General features: G+C 45.1%; 1 protein-coding gene across 1 annotated transcript in view; it reads right to left on the bottom strand.

Annotated features, from left to right (window-relative positions):
* Positions 1–1,283: 1,283 nt before the first annotated feature.
* lef1 (lymphoid enhancer-binding factor 1) overlaps positions 1,284–17,827 on the bottom strand; it is a 153,619-nt gene continuing 137,075 nt past the window's right edge. Inside the window, exon 9 of the mRNA XM_048611041.1 lies at positions 1,284–2,681. Coding sequence (XP_048466998.1) covers positions 2,482–2,681 — 200 coding nt within the window. The 3' untranslated portion in view covers positions 1,284–2,481. The remainder of the gene's footprint in view (positions 2,682–17,827) is intronic.

Genomic DNA, 17,827 nt, shown 5'->3' with positions numbered 1-17,827 from the left:
ATTTTTGGAATTTTTGAAGTATCTTCAAGCAATAGAAGCCCTATGTCACAAAATGAAACATCGTGACGAGTGACTCTGGTAACAGTGAAAAAATGACATCTCTTGGATTACGGCTCTGATACTTCACCATGTGCTATTGTAAATATGCAGCTCACTAGCTTGCTGGGCGCATAATAACTACTGCTCGCAAGCAGCTGGTACAAAATGATGCCACCATCCATTCAGGGCCTCACATGGGTTCCAACTGGAAAAGAACCGCGAGAAATCCCATCCCGCTGCACCCCCCACCTCCAACCCTCACTCACATACAGTGACAGTGTGAGTTGACGGAGATTACTGAAAGCTGGAGGGCACACATGTTGGTGGACACATAGGTGAAGCTTTGCCTTCTGATTTCAAAGCCGACAAGACATTGGAGATGAGTTAATGGGAACAGTTTCAATTTATTGTATCCCTCACGGGTTCCAAAGAAATGCCAGTGAGGGGTTATGCTTGCCAGGAAGGCTTTCCTGTCTGCTTCAAACGAAAACACTTGGCTTCCTGCATAAGAAAGGCCCTTTAGGCTTCGAGCCAGAAAGTTCACAGCAACAAGGCAACAAACACACTCATATAAAGCTGCTTCCCATTAGCAGCGGGGAATGTACTTCCTCACTGGAGGAAATGTGATTTCTGTCGGAATTTTCACATCTTCTGTGCCCAGCAGCACTGTCCTTCGATGTCAGCAGGTTAGAATGGTTCTGGAACTCGAGCCTATGTTTCTTAAACAGAACCTTAACCTTGTGCAGGATCAATGTACATTGGTGTCAATCGTCTCTGTGTTTTTAGCCATTTGGGTTTTGCAGTGAAAGACATGTTCTCTTTTCTTGTTCACTATCAGGATTCAGATGTCATTGATAATGCTCAACCTGACACTGTGAGCCACTTAATAAAGGCCACTTCAGAGGGCTGTTTAGAGTCAACCACAATGGGCTTAGGACTGGAGTCACATGTGAACCACAATACATACAGAAGGCAAATTATCTTCTTTTCTGGAGCATTACTGAAACAGTTGGGTTTTTATGACAATCTGAATGTTGTTTGGTCACTTTTATTGGTAACTTCTTGCTTTTTTTCTGATATTTTATAAAGAATGAACTCAAGTTGCTAATGACAAGCTTTAAATTCCCAGCCGCTCAGATTAATTGAATGACTAACCCAGTAACATAACCCTCTACACCCCCTTATCTCACAAAAGAAACATTATACTGCCTCCATGTGAACAAAGGATAAACCACACTAAAAGATTAAAAAAAAAACAGCTTTTGACTTTATTTTTTAAAATTTCAAATCTGCTTTAAAAGGAATAAGTATCACGATACAGCTCCCAAGAAAGCTTACTTTAGAATTCCTGCTGTGGTCTGCAATGTGAAAGGTATTTCTTTGCTACAAATTAGTCCCATCAGTTCAACCAAAACACTCATTAAATGAAAAAACACCATTTAATATTTTGTTCCAGTTTTTTTTTCTCTCTTTATCTTATTTAAATAAAACAATCTCCTGCAGCAGCTCTGAAGAAGGAGCCTCAGTGTCCTAGAGTGGCAGAACCTGGACCAGAAGCCCTCGATTGTAGGGTAATACTGCGGCCCTGACGGTGTGAGCCCACTGTGTAGACCAATGCACCTTCTGGGAGGATGGGGGAGGGGTAGAGCTCTGAATCAACACCCTTTCGAAGCGCATGTCCCATTCACCATTGATGTTGGCATCACCATTCTGTTGGTGGTCAACCCATTAAGTGCATCAGTGGTCACAAGTGGATCAGAACCAAACAGAGGCAGGGCGTGATAGCGCACAAAGTGGGGAAACTGTACAAATGTCCTTTCCGCCAAACAAGGTCATGGGGACCTATATTACACATTGGTCTTAGCGTCCCAATTTAGGTCGCATTTCTTCCAAATACTTAAAGCAATGTGCACATGCACTGCAGCAGGGAGTTGAGAAGCCGCTTGGGAATAGAGCGTCTACGTCAAAAAAAAGTATTTCCTTAATGGGAAAAAAAAGACCCAACTCTCAATTCCTCCCTACAGCACATATGCAGAGCAAATCCTCGGATGGAGAATGGGCAGTCTGGTGGTACTATCCTCCCTGTTTAAATGAAAACTGGGAACAGGGTACATCGCAAAAACAAAAGCGCGACCAATGTGGAGAGAGGCTCCTGTTTTGAGTGGGAAAGAGAGAAAGTTGGAGGGGTGGGTGGGGGGGGTAGTCTGGAGCCGAACCGGTGATGTCCAACAGTATGATCAAATTAATACAACAAGTCCTGACAGCAGCCCTGTCACTCAAGTTGTTGAGCGATCAAGTCCCCAAACACAAAGGTCCCAAAATTCCGAGTCCTGGAGCTTCCCGTCACTCAAGAGCGGACGGCCTCAGTTGGGCGAGTGTTTTTTTTTTAATTATTCTGGTTAAGTATTTGGTGCTTGTGTGTGTCAGTTTTCAGGTGGGCTGCTATATGGAGCACCACTTGGAAGTGAGACGTTCCATCTCCGGTGGAGGAGGGAAAAAACTGACATCGTCGGACTCGGACCACTTGGCTTGCGCCTTCTGCTGGCTGATGATGGAACAGCGCTGCTGACAATCGCGGAGGAGTCTGTGCCCCAACCCATCCTGCTCTCCTGGCTGCAGGAGCAGGAGCTTTGGTGAGTGGCCTGTGAGAAGGAAATAAACAAGTGAATATACGGGGAGGTAAGAGTCATCCAAGAAAGAAAATACAAACTTTAAGCACTTCTTACACCGTCAGGGGACTGAGGGGGTGGGTTTTGGGGAAATAAAGAAAAATAAACCACCCTGCAAAACTCCCCACCATTATTTTTAGAAGCAGACAGGGGCAGGATTTTGCCTCACTACCTCTCTGCTCTCCCTCTAGGTCTTCGTCTTCATCTTCTTCCCTTCCTTCCGTCTTTTCCAGTCCAACATCCTCCTGGGCCATTGTCACATGCTGAGACTAGGTTCCTCAGGCACCACCCTCTGGTATCTGTGTGAGTGGGCTATTCCTCCACCGCAGGCATCACAGCCTAGTCCAACCCCAGTCCGAAGGCACGCGCTTCCCAACAAGAGTCGCTGGAGAGTGTTGAGGAGCAATGAGAGATCAAATAGCAGCAGGAGTAGGCCATTCAGCCTGTTGAACTTGTTCCACCATTCAGTATGATCTTCAGCTTCATGTCCACTCGCTCCCCATATCCCTTTGCTCTCTGTGAAACCAAAATTCAGTCTTGGAACATATTTAAGGCTATGATGCAGCTTCCCCAACCCTCTGAATTCAAAGATTCGCACAACGTCTTGGTTGAGGGAATTTCTCACCCTCAGTCCCAATGGATCATCACCTTATTCTGAGACTGTGGCTCCATGGCCTAGATTCCGCAGTCACGGGGTAGCAACCTGTTAGTGTCCACCCTCTTCAGACACTCAGAGAGACCCTCTCTCATTCTTCTACACACCAGACAATATTGACTCAACCTCTCAACATGCGGAGTTGCTCACAGACTAGACACCAATCTATGTGAACCCTGGTTGATATGGTCGTGCATTCTACAAGCCTAATCTGAGGTTAAGTAACTCAGCTCAGGCAGCAGATCTGAACACTGGACTGAGATATTTGACAACTTTCTTAATTAATGAGGAGATCATCTCTCAACATAAAGTTACACCATAAGCTAGCCTTTATTAATTTTCTGGTCTCTGTCAGGATAATTAGACAGTAAGGAAAATAGCAGGCGTCATCAGACAAAAACACTGAAGGCCTCGATGGTACATTTTACCATCTGATTCACTTGTGTGGCTGTGATCTCTTGTTAATTAAGAGCCAAAAGGACCAGGAAGGTTCATTGTTCAGATGCTGGTTGTTACTGAGTCGGTTGTTTCTTGGAGCTGTTGTGAAGACGTTTCGATTAGCCTCAACATCGCTGGGCTGGGAAATTAACCGAGGTTCCTGCTGTAGATCACACTCCTCTGCCGTTCCGAGGGCAATGTGCACTGTCAGAGGTGCTGTGTTTCAGATGTGATATTAAACTGGGCTACACCTCTCCTCTCAGGTAGATGTAAAGGATCCCATAACATGCTCTACCTTGAAGAATAGCAGGTGACCTGGCCAGTACCAAACTGGAGGATCGAGGGAGGGGTCGAGTCAGTTTTCCCTCTCATGTAAACAAAATCCCAGTAAGCACTATTCTTACCGCTGTTTGTGGCTGTAAAGCATTTTGTCACATCCTGAGTGAGTGAAAGTTTATGTACAAATGAAAGTCTTGGTGCGTTTCCCACTGTTGATAGTATTTGAGGGTTGGATAGACACATTTTTGGTCTTTCAGGAATCCAGGAAGGGGGCAGGAACGTGGGAGTTGAAGCCCACGAGCAGCCAGAATGGGATAGAATGATGGAGCAGGCTCAACAGGCTGAATGGTCTACTCCTGTTCCTGTTTCTTGTGTGCACTTCTTTTTCTTTCATCCATCCACTGACCCCCCCTCGCCATTATCTCCCTGTGCATTTGCAAGTGACTGTCAGAATGTGTATGCTTAAGGTTCTCTGTGGAAGCCTTTCTTGGCCAATAGCCTAGCCTGCCATCACTTACCCTCAGAACCCACATGCAAATGGGTGAAAGGCATGAAGTAGGACACAGATACACTAATCACTAAAAGTATTGAATCAGGTTAGCAAAGTCATTTTAAAAAAAAACAAACCAAACAGCAAGGGTTCATTTCTCAATTGAGAAGCTGGGAAGTTACGATAAACTTGATCAGAATCTTAGTTAGACCACATTTGTACAGTTTTGGTCTCTGTTTAATGAGAAAATATATTGAGGCGTTGGGAAGTTTTTTATTATTATTCATAGGTGGGATATAGATGTCGCTGGGCCAGCATTTATTGCCAATCCTTAAATGGCCTGGAGAATGTGTTGGTGACCTACCTTCTTAGACCCCTGAAGTCCATCTGATGAAGGGATACCCATAGTGTTATTAGAGAGGATTTCCAGGATTTTGACCAGCGACAGTGAAGGATACATTCCCGTGTCAGGATAGTGAGTGGCTTGGAGGTGAACTTGCAGATAGGAAGTGATGTTTGAATGCAGTTGCTGCCCTGTCCTCTTAGGGTGTAGAGGCTATGAGTTTGGAAGTTGCTGTCAAACGAAGCTTAGTGAGTTTCTGCACTACATTTTTTTTTCCTTTATTCATTCACGGAATGAGGGCATCGCTGGCCAGGCAGCGTTTTTCACCCATCCCTAATTGCCCAGAGGGCAGTTAAGAGTCAACCACATTGCTGTGGGTCTAGAGTCATATGTAGGCCAGACCAGGTAAGGATGGCAGTTTCCTTCCCTAAAGGACATTAATGAACCAGATGGGTTTTTCCGACAATCAATAATGGATTCATGGTCATCATTGGATTCGTAATTCCAGATACTTTTTGAATTCAAATTCCACCATCTGCCATGGCAGGATTTGAACCCTGGTCCCCAGAATATCATCTGGGTCTCTGGATTAACAGTCCAGTGATAATACTGCTAGCCCATTGCCTCCCCGTCTTGTAGATGGTACACACTGCTGCTACTGTGCTTCAATAGTGAAGGGAATAAATGATGAAGGTGGTGAATATGGGGCCATTCAAGCAGGCTGCTTTGTCCTGGATAGTCTCAACCTTCTTGAGCTTTGTTGAAGTTACATTCATCCAGGCAAGTGGGGAGTATTCCCTCCCAATCCTGACTCATGTCTTGCGGATGGTGGGCAGGCTTTGGGGAATCAGAGATTGAGTTACTCACTGCAGGATTCCTAGCCTCTGACCTGCTCTTGTAGCCACAGTATTTATATGGCGGGAAAAGGATTTCAATGGTTGATATCAGAACTGAGTAGATCTAACTATCAAATTGAGTTTCTTTTCTTAAGAAAAGACAAAATTGAGAGATGACCTGATTAGGAGATCTTTATAATATCGATGAAGTAGACAAAGAAATGTTTGCATTGGTAGGGAATTTGAAAAATGGGGGCTGACAATATTGTTACCAATAACTCAGTGGGAATTCATGTGAAATGTTGTCACCCAGAGTCTGGTTAGAATATAGATCTCGTTACTACAAGAAGTAGTCGATGTGAGCAACATAGATGCTTTTCAGGGGAAAGTAGATAAACCCATGAGAGGGAAAGGAGGCAAGTTACACTAGTACTGTTGGATGAAGTAAAAGGAGGTCAGTGTGGAACATAAAACATTAGCACTGATCAGATGGACCGAATGGCTTGTTTCTCTGCAGTTATCTCAAAGTATTTTGAAGCAATGCATCAACACTTAAAAGAGAAGACTTGTTGACTGGGGTCTCCTCTCCCAATAAAGGATCTTGCCTTTGGGATAGGAGAAAACAATGAAGCAAAGTCACTAATGGTGGTCATTGAAAGAAGAAAGTGAGTTTCGTTCGCCAGTCCCACCAAGTGACTCAAACCCCTTCAGCTGTCCCACACATTTCTCAGCTTCAGTGCGAGCTGTGAGAAGCCTCCAGTTTTTTTTGGATATTTAAAAACAATGCGCCCCAAAAGTTATTCAACCTCCCTGGCTCTGGATTACACACAATGTCCCGTCAGACCTGTTGTCCTGACCAATACTTCTCCAATCAAAGACAAGAAACTTTCGGCCTCAGGAATTGAAGTATCCCTGAGTAAACTGATGTTTCAGCGAGACCATAATGGGAATTTTTACATGACTAATTCATTAGAGGGACAGGCAGAACTTTTGTTGGAAATTATAAATGAATCTCTTAAAAAATGGCTGACAGGGATTCTTTTTGGGATCATACTTTCATTCTTAGGCGACTGACTGGTCATCTCTGGGCCTCTATATCGTCCTCCCTTGGCCCAATTCAATCACTGTGTAGAATTTCTGTGCCCCTGATGAACAGTTCAGTTTTATTGCTGCAGTGTTGTTGAGAACTGCAGATCTTATGCGATTTGTTCAGTGAGTAATCCAGTGATCCAGTGCAGTACGAAGGGTCAGAGTGTTGTCAGCCTTCAGATGAGGGACGAACCCAAAGCCCCTTCTCCCCTCTCATGTGGATGAAGAAGATCCCAAGCCAATGTGTGAAGAAGAGCAAGTTCTTCCTGCTGCCCTGGCCTACATCTATCTCCCAACGAACGTCACTAAATATAGCTTATTTCATCATTAGTGGGTTTTCTGCTTCTGGGACCTAGTTTGCACAGATTCACTGCTGTTTACAAAATTACCACTTTACTGTGAATGTTATTTGTTGGCATTGAAGTAATTGAAGACATGAAAGTCGTCACGTAAATGCGGAGATCTGAAATGTCAAGGCTAATCCACCAATAGCTGAAAGGAGTAGCAAATTTTGCAGGTGCTGGAATCTGTACTGAAAACAAAAAGTGCTGGATATCACAGTGGGTCAGGCAGCATCCATGGAGAGACAGCAAACTAACGTTTCGAGTCCATACGGCTCTTCATCAGAGCTGACGTGAAGTGTAGAGGGGGCAGCATTTATGCAATAGTGGGGAGGGGGTGGAGTGTTGGGGGAGAAAGAGGGTTGAAAGTGCAGGTTAAGTGACTGGAATGTGAGGACGGTAGAACAATGGTGTGTCTAACTGCTAGGCATGAATGAACAGACAGTCCCACTGGCGTGGGGGAGGGGACAGAGGACATGGTGACAGAGTATGTAACAAGCAAAGCTAAAAGGGAAAGAATGGGAGTGGGTTCACAATCTGAAGGTGTTTTTCCAGAAGGTTGTAAAGTGCCTAGTTTGAAGATGAGATGTTGTTCCTCCAGTTTGCGCTGAGATTCACTGGAGCACTGTAGCGTGCCAAGGACAGATGCGGGCATGCGAGCAGGACGCTGTGTTAAAATTACCGGCTAGGGGAAGGACAGGGTCATGCTTGTGCATGGACCAGAGGTATTCTGTAACACAGTCACCAGGTTTGCATTTGGTTTCTCCAATGTAGAGTCGGCCACATTGGGTGCAGCGAATGCAATAGACTGGATTGTGGGAGGTAAGTGAAATGCTGCTTCACCTAGACAGAGCTGAAAGGACCTGGGATGGTGGGGTGGGGGGAGGGCACCAAGAGATTTAACATTTTCCCTTCTGATTTGAATGCTGCTGTGCTGCTTTAAAAAAAGGGGAGAGTCAAGCTGGGAAAATGGGGTATGTGCTTGATATTCTGTTGATATTCCGGTTCAGGACAACTATGACTTTGAGGCTCTAATCAAACCAAGAATCAATCACAGAAGGCACAAGAAAGCAGCAGAAGTTCCCTGAATGGGTCTTCATCAGAGAATTTCCATCCAAAAAGAAGCCTACAAGTCAGTCAGTCATGGTGTTTGTATATAAATACCATCTGTGACATTTATAAAATACTTTATTCAATCTTGTTTTAATACTGTGAATCAATAACATTTACCAAATACTGTTTGCCTAAAGCACTTTGAAATTCACAAGTTAGTTTGTTAAAATGCAAATGATACTTTCTGAAATTATAAATTGACAGGAAAATAGATTTTATACTTAGTAAATATACTGTTCTTTAAAAAAAAGTAGATGGCATGAATAGGATAAAATAGTTAAGAGAGGGTGATTTATTTTAGTTATTGGTTTGTTTCTAGAAAATCCTTGAGTGGCAAAGCTGTGTTTTTTAAATGCAGCGCACTATATCATGACTATCTCACCTTGGGACAGCTCCAGCAGCAGGAGAGTTCCATCACACAGCTCAGGATTGGCTGATCATTGTCATTCTTATTAATAAACAACAATATTGTGTGTACTATTGAGGTGGGGAAGAACTGTACATATGTTTACACATGTCGTTGCTGTGCACTGCTTATGCATTATCATCTCACACATTTTTCTCATAGATAGTCACGAAGTGGAGGTGCTGGTGTTGGATTGGGACGAACAAAGTCAGAATTCACACAACACCAGGTTATAGTCCAATGGGTTTATTTAAAATCACAAACTTTTGGAGCACTGCTCCTTTGTCAGGTGAAGTGTAACTGTGGAACTCACTTCACCTGATGAAGAAGCAGTGCTCCGAAAGTTTGTAATTTTAAATAAACCCATTGGACTATCACTTGGTGTCGTGTGAATTCTGACTTTTTCTCATAGATGCCAGTGTCAGAAACAGACCTGTAGTCATTCTGTTCATAGAGCTGACCCTAGTGGGACCCACCATGTGCCAATGTCACTTCACAGGTGAGAAGGTCATGAGTTCATGAGACTTGAGCACATGCACTCCAAGGATTGTGTGCGCGCTTTTGGAGGTGCTGTCTCTCAGGCACGACGTTAATACAATCCTTGTCTGCTCTCTCAGGTGGACGTTCAACATCTTAAAAAGATGGGGCACTCTCCTAGTATGCTGTGACAGGAATTGAAGCTGTTTTTACACAGAGGGTAGAATGTGCTGCCAAAGGAACTGGTGGAGACAGATACAATAGCATGGTTTAAGAGGCATCTTGACAAATACAAGAGGAGGCAGAGAACAGAGGACAGCATAGAATCAAAAGATTTTTAGTTTAGAAAGACATCATGTGTCGGCACAGTCTTGGGGTGCCGAAGGGTCTGTTCCTGTGCTGTACTGTTCTTTGTTCTTTAAGTCAAAGATGATGGCAGCTCTTGAAAGCTGACCCCATAGCATTGTACGTTCCCTGCTGCTTTCCCACCTCTTTTCTCCAACTCCACTGAGACATGCACTTTATTTGGTGAGATGGACAGTGAGGACAATCTATTTTAATAGCTGTTGTCAACTCAGTACAGAAAGGATATGGAGAGGCTGTAATCCACCATTCCACAGTGAGGGGACACAGATCAATAAGGCTACCGAACAGAGGAAGTGCAAAACTGCTCTGAACTTCCTTGTGGGTCATGACCACGCTGCCTGGGTCTGTCGAATCAAATTTAAGTCTCCAGGCATTCTAACGCTTGTGCAAAGGTTCAAAGTGTTCCATACAATGAAAGGCCTCATTCTTTGTTTAGTAAGAAGAAAACCTTGGCTTGATCATTGGCTACGGCTCATTTACAGCTATAATGCACAAAGACAGTAGCATTGGGAGCTTGCACTACTGGCCCCTGGGTGACAGGAACAGAGTGAAGAGGGGGACCCAGTTAAGTAGCAGAGAGCCGCACTGATGCATTTGTGTAATCTGCATTAAAGTTCCAATTAAGGAGCTTTTTGCTTTGTGCAAATGAAGGACCAATCCCATGCCATATGGGGAGACCACAAACCTAATGGAAGTGACTTACCTGTTGCAGCTGGGGTGGGAGAGGGCACTGGAGTTGCAGATCCCATACGACCATAACAAACGGAAACAGGAGTAAGCATTTGGCTCCTCAAGCCTTCTCTGCCATTCAATAGGATGATGGCTGACCCCACATACCTCATGTCCATTTTCCTGCCTTTACCCCATAACCCTTGATTCCCCTACCTGTTAAGAATCCATCTCATCCTTAAATGTACACCAGGGCTCTGCCCCCACAGCTCTCTGTGGCAAGTAGTTCCAAAGACTCACAACCCTCTCAGAGAAGAAATTCCTCCTCATCTCAGCCTTAAATTGGCACCCGTTTATTCTGAGACTAAGCCCCCTGGTCTGTGACTCTCCCATGAAGGGAAACATCCTCTCAACATTTACCCAGTCGAGCCCCTTAAGAACCCCATATATTTTAATGAGATCACCTCTCATTCTTCTGAACTCCAGTAAGTAGAGTCCCAGCCTGCTTAACCTTTGCTCATAGAGCAGGGGTGGCGGGGGCATGGTGGCTCAGTGGTTAGCATTGCTACCTCACAGCATCAGGCACCCAGGTTCGAGTCCACCCTTGGACAACTCTCTGTGTGGAGTCTGCACATTCTCCTTGTGTCTATGTGGGTTTCTGCCGGGTGCTCTGGTTTTCCTCCTACAGTCCAAAGATGTGTGGGTTAGGTGGATTGGCCGTGCTAAATAGTTCATAGTGTCCAGGGATGTGCAGGCTACGTGAATTAGCCACAGGAAATGCAGGGTCACAGGGATAAGGTGGGCATTGAGTCTGGGTGGGATGCTCTTCAGAGGGTCGGTGTAGACTCAATGGGCCAAATGGCCTGCTCCCACACTATATTCTAGAGGGATCCCTCCATACCAGGGATCATCTTCGTGAACCTCCTCTGAACCTGTGGCCCTCAAAGGGGGTTCAAGGAAAGGAGTCTTACAGGCCAACAATCTCCCCAGGAGGAATTTAGCCTGCGATCCGTTTGGTCCACCTCCCCTTAGCCATCCTGGACTTCAGTGATTCCTGCGTGCCTTGTGGAACTTCCATTGTGGAAACTTGCCAAGTCAGTTCCACTGCCTGCCAAGTACAGGCCTGTTCCTTGGCATCAGGGCCCTGAAGTCTGCACTAAAATTTGCCTCACAAGTGGGAAATACATTATGGCACAGAAGCTGAACCAACAGGTTAAACAAATTTTTAAAATTTTAAATGATCTGTTTGAGGGGGTTTGTGCACTGACGTGCATTCTAGGCCACAAAAGCATGCGAACCAATGCAATTCCAACTGATCATCTTATCATTTTGCAGTAAAAGAGGACTCAATGTGTCCCTGTTTCACACATTTGAGTCCTGTGTATCACCCAGCGCATCAGAATAATCAAGAAATACTTCAGTGAGCACAAAACAGGATCCTGTTCGCTACAAGTCAGTTTCTGAAAGTGGGGGAAGGACAACAGGGTGACACTGTCTGGAGACTTCAAGAATAGTTGCTCCAATAACTTCTCGTCCACTGTCTTGTGATGTGCTTGCTAGCTGCAGGCTAGTGTCACAGACCCAAAATGAATTGGCCAGTGAGCTCAGTGTCTGAGCTGCTGCAGAGAGGCAGTAACAATGAGGCTGATCCCATCTTGAAACAAAAAGATATCATTACAGCAACAATTGCAGTCATTCACCCAGGAAACAATGAGCCTTTGATTTTAGTCTGGGAGCTGGCGAGACGACTAAATAGCAATTACTTACACTTATAGGCTTCAACTGAGCATTACACCAAAAGTCCAGGAACAGATCCCTGTACTCCCCAGTTCTGAGAATCACAGAATTGTTACGATGCAAAGGGAGGCCACTTGGCCTACTGTGTCAGCACTGGCTCTCTGAACATTTTGGTTTAGTGCCCACCTCGTGCCTTTTCCCTGTTCCTATTTAAATGTCCTCTTGAACATTTTGATTGAACCAGCCTCCACCACATTTCTAGACAGAGCATTCCAAATCCTCTCTACTCGCTGTGTGAAAAAGTGCTTTCTCATCCCACATCTGCTTCTTCCGAACATCCACGACTTTGAAAACTACTATCAAATTTCCGCTTCGCATTGAGCTCTCCGAGGACAACAGGCCACTGAAGTCCTGTAGCACCCTCCCAAAAAAGACACTTATACTTTTAATTGCCAGCAAAACAAACAATTCCCAAGCAGCACTCACCATAACCTGACCTCACGGCTGAACTGGCTTATCAGGCAGAAGAAAAGAAAACCTTGCATTTGTATATTGTATATCTCAAGAACTTAGTCCTTTTCAAAGAACATTACAGCCAACAAAGCACTTCAATTTGGGGGAAAAAAACAGCCAATTTTCACACAGAAAGATTCCACAAACAGTCATACAATAATGACCTATTTTTGCTGCTGGGTGCCACTATGTTTATTAATGGCAGGGCAGGTTCACAAAGCGTGCAGGTACAAAACTTTCCATATGCTGTCAGAAGACACAGGCCAAACCCATAACATCTGTACCTCAAAAGACAAGTGGCCTGCCATGAGCTAATGATTACTATTACCAAGGGATCCACAGCGCACGCAGACTGAGTATTGTTCATCCCCTGTCACAGATCAGGGCAATAGAATTAATTTGAGCGCTTTTAAAGAGTAGGCAATTTTTAAAAATTCATTCATGGGATGAGGGGTATTGCTGACCAGGCAGCATTTATTGCCTAGAGGGCAGTTAAGAGTTGACCACATTGCTGTGAGTCTGGAGTCACATGTATACCAGACCAGTTTCCTTCCCTAAAGGGCATTAGCAAACCAGATGGATTTTTCCCCAGACATTGGGCAAATGGTCATCATTAGATTCTTAATCCCAGATATTTACTAAATTCAAGTCCCACCATCTACCATGGTGGGATTTGAACCCAGATTCCCAGAACATTATCTGGGTCTCTGGATTAATAGTCCAGCAACAATACCACTAGGCCATCACCTACCCCTGTATACAACACAGTCCCATCTATAGAAATAAGGTAAATGATCAGTAATCTGTTTTATTGATGGTTGTGGATGGATAGATATTGGCCTTCTTTTGCATCTAAATTATACACTGCAGCACAAACATAGCCTCATTAGGGAAGATCATGGTTTACTGGCAATGTCACTGAACTCATACCGCAGAGTCCCAGGTGCAATTTGAGATCAACAAGTAAATCTGGAATTGAAAGCTAAACTCAGTGATGGTTACCATGAAAAGACCACTGAATGTTGTAAAAACCCATCTGGTTCACTAAGCTGCCACTCTTACCCGGTCTAGCTCAGAACTGACTCCAGACCCATCGCAATGTAGTTTCTTTTCAATGATCCCCTGAAATGGCCTCACAAGCCACTTAGTTCAAGGGCAATTAGCGATGGCTAACAAATACTGGGCTTGTCCACGAAGCCTACAATCCTTGAAACAATAAAGCGAAAAAAGCTTTGGTTGTCTCAATTACTTTCTGTGCTTTTTACATGCAAGCATGCCTTTTCACAATCCCAAATGCTGCCACACCTGAACTAAAGGTGTTCAAATGGGTACCTTACCACTCAAAAAGGGGCAAACTATAAAACATTCCTCCAGCCCTCACCCCTCTTCTCACTTCCCCTCATATTCATTCACTCTCCATGTCACATCCAAGCCAACCCATTCAAACTAACGGCATCTATCCATTGCCCATACCTTCTCATATCCCATATGCCACCTTAAGTGCTTCAAGCCAATCCTCCCCAGCTCCTCGTGCCCCATTGCTAACTTAGTGCTTATTTCCGCACTCCCCCCACTGCACTTTTCCCCTTCACCTACCTCACTCAGTATTCCCAAGCTACAGTCCCTCCATTTTCTCCAGATGCTGCACAAAATTCTGAGATCTGTGTGCGTGACAGAGGCTAGAGAAACAGGAAGTGAATGCACTGGCTCGGCATGTGCGGACCCTCAGATGGCTGCACAGCAGCACAGCTTTGAGGGATCCCAGAACATTGGGGAAAGACTGTCATTCTATTATTCTCAAGTTCCACATTACCGATTATATTATTGAGGAAAGCACTGTCCCTCATACAAACACACCTTGACACTTCTTGACGGTTCTTGTTGGCAAGTTGGACAATTCCAAAGAGGGTTTGCAACTTTTACAGACAATTTTTTCCACAGTTAAAGGGCATGTAACACCCAAACTGCAAAGGATCCCTGACCCCTAACCTGAAAGGATCCGTGAATCCCCCTCCCACTAGAAAGGATCCCTGACCCCAAACTGCAAAGGATCCCGGACCCCCCAGCTGTAAAGGATCCCTGACCCCAAGCTGTAAAGGATCCCTGACCCTCAACCCCAAAGGATCCCTGATCCCTAACTCGAACAGAACCCTGATTCCACCACCCCCAACTTGAAAGGATCCCTGAACACCAACTCAAAAAGATCCCTGACTCCCTAACTCAATAGTATTGCTGGTATTTCCCAACTCCATGGACCTTGGGATCACATCAGTAGAAGTACCTCAGCTCTCCAAAGGGGCACCCTTGCTATCTAAAAGAAATACATTGAGAACAGACTTGCTGGTCTAATCTCTGTACTCCAGGCTCCAGACACCAGCGATTCTAAAGTATGATTTCACTGGGAGGCTGCTTTAAATAGCCACTGCCTCCAGGCACTCAGCATCGACAAGCTACGACTGCTGTCAACAAAAAAGGTGAAATGCTGGACTTGGAATTCCCAATGGTCTCTGTTCCAGTGAGAATCTAGGCCCTGGTGTCAGTGATAGTGACCATGAAATTACCACTGGCTGCTGTAAAAGCACGTCTGCTTCGTTAATATCCTTTAGTGAAGAGAATTGGCCATTCTTACCCAGTCTGGCCTACATTTGACACCAGAGTCGCAGGGTTGGCCGAGCAAGCCAATTATCTCAGGAGCAATTAGGGATGGGCTAAAAACACTGGCCTTGTCAATGCCCCTGAGAAAACTTAAAAGAATTAAGAAACCAATGCCAATTTTTGCCATTAAGTTCCTCACAGCAGTTGATACAGTCGACAAAGTGCATAACAAAAGTGCAAGTAGTGGATTACACAGGACAGGATATGTACTAAAGACCTGAAGGTGGGCTTCCACCATCTTCTGTGCCCACAGCAGCAATGAGTGGTTCTGGCTCTGTCTTTAACTGCGGTACACCATACCTCATCAGCTTTCACTTCACACATCAGCCATTAGTAGGTTCACTGCTAGCGAGGGAGCCCACATTTACATCGGACAAGCATTAACGAGAAGCAGTGTTCCGATTAGAGTTCGGACGTTGGTTCTTTCCTCCTACCCACCATCGCTCTCTCATTTTGACTATATTTCACAGTTATCCCCTCGCCCTCCGCCACATTGTTCTGAAAGATTAATAATCCCATTCTGGGTGGTCGCTTAAGAAGGAGAGAGGTGTGAGGGGCAAGCATACTCAGTGTGAACAGATTCAGAATTCAAACTCAGTGCTGTGATGGTCTTCATACTGAACTGGGAGTGCAGCCGTCAGGGATGATAAATAAGGGAAACAGCTGCCTATCAGAGGAAAGCCTGAAGCACCGAGGCCTAAACCAAAGGCCTGATGCCACGTATATGGCCCTTTAATGTTCTATGGAACGGCTCACCGGAAAGTCAGCACCTCCTAGTCCCTTGGTACAACATAGAAAAGAATCCCTACAGTGTGGAAACAGGCCCTTCGGCCCAACAAGTCCACACCGACCCTTGGAGCATCTCACCCAGACCCATCCATCTATAACTCACCTAAGCTACATGTCCCTGAACACTACGGGCAATTTAGCATGGCCAATCCACCTAGCCTGCACATCTTTGGATTGTGGGAGGAAACCCACGCAGACATGGGGAGAATGTGCAAACTCCACAAAGACAGTCGCCCGAGGGTAGAATCGAACCCAGGTTCCTGGCGCTGTAAGGCAACAGGGCGACACTCGAGCGTCAGCCCTGGAACTTATACTCAAGATCTACAGTGGGACTCGACCAAGGAATCTTGTGATTTGGAGGCAAATCCCGAATAACTCGGGCACAGAATTGGCTATTCAATGGTAGTCTTTAAAGTGAACTCAGAATATCAAACAATGATTGTTTTTTTCTTTATTCATTCACAGGATGAGGGTGTTGCTGGCTAGGCCAGCATTTAATGTCCTTCCCTAATTGCCCAGGGGGCAGTTAAGAGTCAACCGCATTGCTGTGGGTCTGGAGTCACATGTAGGCCAGACCAGGTAAGAATGGCAGTTTCCTTCCCTAAGGACATTAGTGAACCAGATGGGTTTTTCCCAAAAATCATCAATGGATTCGTGGTCATGATTAGACTCTCAGTTCCAAATATTTATTCAATTCAAACTCCACCATCTGCCATGGCAGGATTCAAACCCAGGTCCCCAGAATGTTACCTGGGTCTCTGGATTAATAGTCTAACAATAATACCACTAGGCCATCACTTCCCCTCAACTTTCACAAATAATTCATGAAGATTGATGAATGGTTGACAATACTGACTTACAACATTTCTAAAGTCACACTGGACTTTCAATGTTTCCAATGTTGGAAGGAAAGGTACACCAGTGAATGCTAGTGTACACAAAATATTTCCTTTCACTTCTGATAACGTCCTGGGAGTCTTGAGATTTTGTAACTAGGGGATAAAGCCAAAATACAGAGACAGATGTAGAGAGTGGGCAAGCATTAAAGGACGATATAAATGGCATCAGGATACAGCCCACTGGGGAGACTGCGATAGCTGTAGATGGAGGTCAAGATCAGGAACTTTGTGTTCAACCACAGGCATGTGAGAGAGAGAACAAAACTCCACTAATGAGTGGCCACATCTGACACCCCTCCAAAGGCCCCCAACCTCAACCTCCAGCTGAAAGTCTGGCCAGCAGAAGGCGAGTCTGAGCGAGGTGTAAGCCAGCACTATCAAAAGCACAGTTACACCTCTCCCAGCTGTGGTTAGGCTTCAAACAAAACGGTGAGGAGGAAAAGACTCAGCAGACAGGAAGAGTCTCGTCCTAACCCACAACTGCTGCAGCTGTCTCTTTATACATGGGCTGTTGTGAGGATAGGTATTAAATCCCACAACAAGAAAACACACTCTCTTTCCAGCAAATGTTTCCTCAACGAATATACGAGAGTATCTTCAACAACTGGGTTAACTGGGTATGTGCGCTATTGGCAGGGAGGGATCAGAAGCAGCAAGGGTGAACAATTAATGAAAACCGAAACAACTACAGATGCTGGAAATAGAAACAAAAACAGAAATTGCTGGAAAAGCTCAGCAGGTCTGCGCAGAGAGAGAGAACAGTTCTGAGGAAGGGTCGCCGGACCCGAAACGTTAACTCTGATTTGTTTCCACAGATGCTGCCAGGGCGGAAAAGCTCAGCAGGTCTGCGCAGAGAGAGAGAACAGTTCTGAGGAAGGGTCGCCAGACCCGAAACGTTAACTCTGATTTGTTTCCACAGATGCTGCCAGGGCGGAAAAGCTCAGCAGGTCTGCGCAGAGAGAGAGAACAGTTCTGAGGAAGGGTCGCCGCACCCGAAACGTTAACTCTGATTTGTTTCCACAGA

Source organism: Rhincodon typus, chromosome 1 (assembly GCF_021869965.1).
Source record: "Rhincodon typus isolate 14 chromosome 1, sRhiTyp1.1, whole genome shotgun sequence".
Lineage (NCBI taxonomy): Eukaryota > Metazoa > Chordata > Chondrichthyes > Orectolobiformes > Rhincodontidae > Rhincodon > Rhincodon typus.
This window is presented reverse-complemented; position numbering and strand designations above follow the sequence as displayed.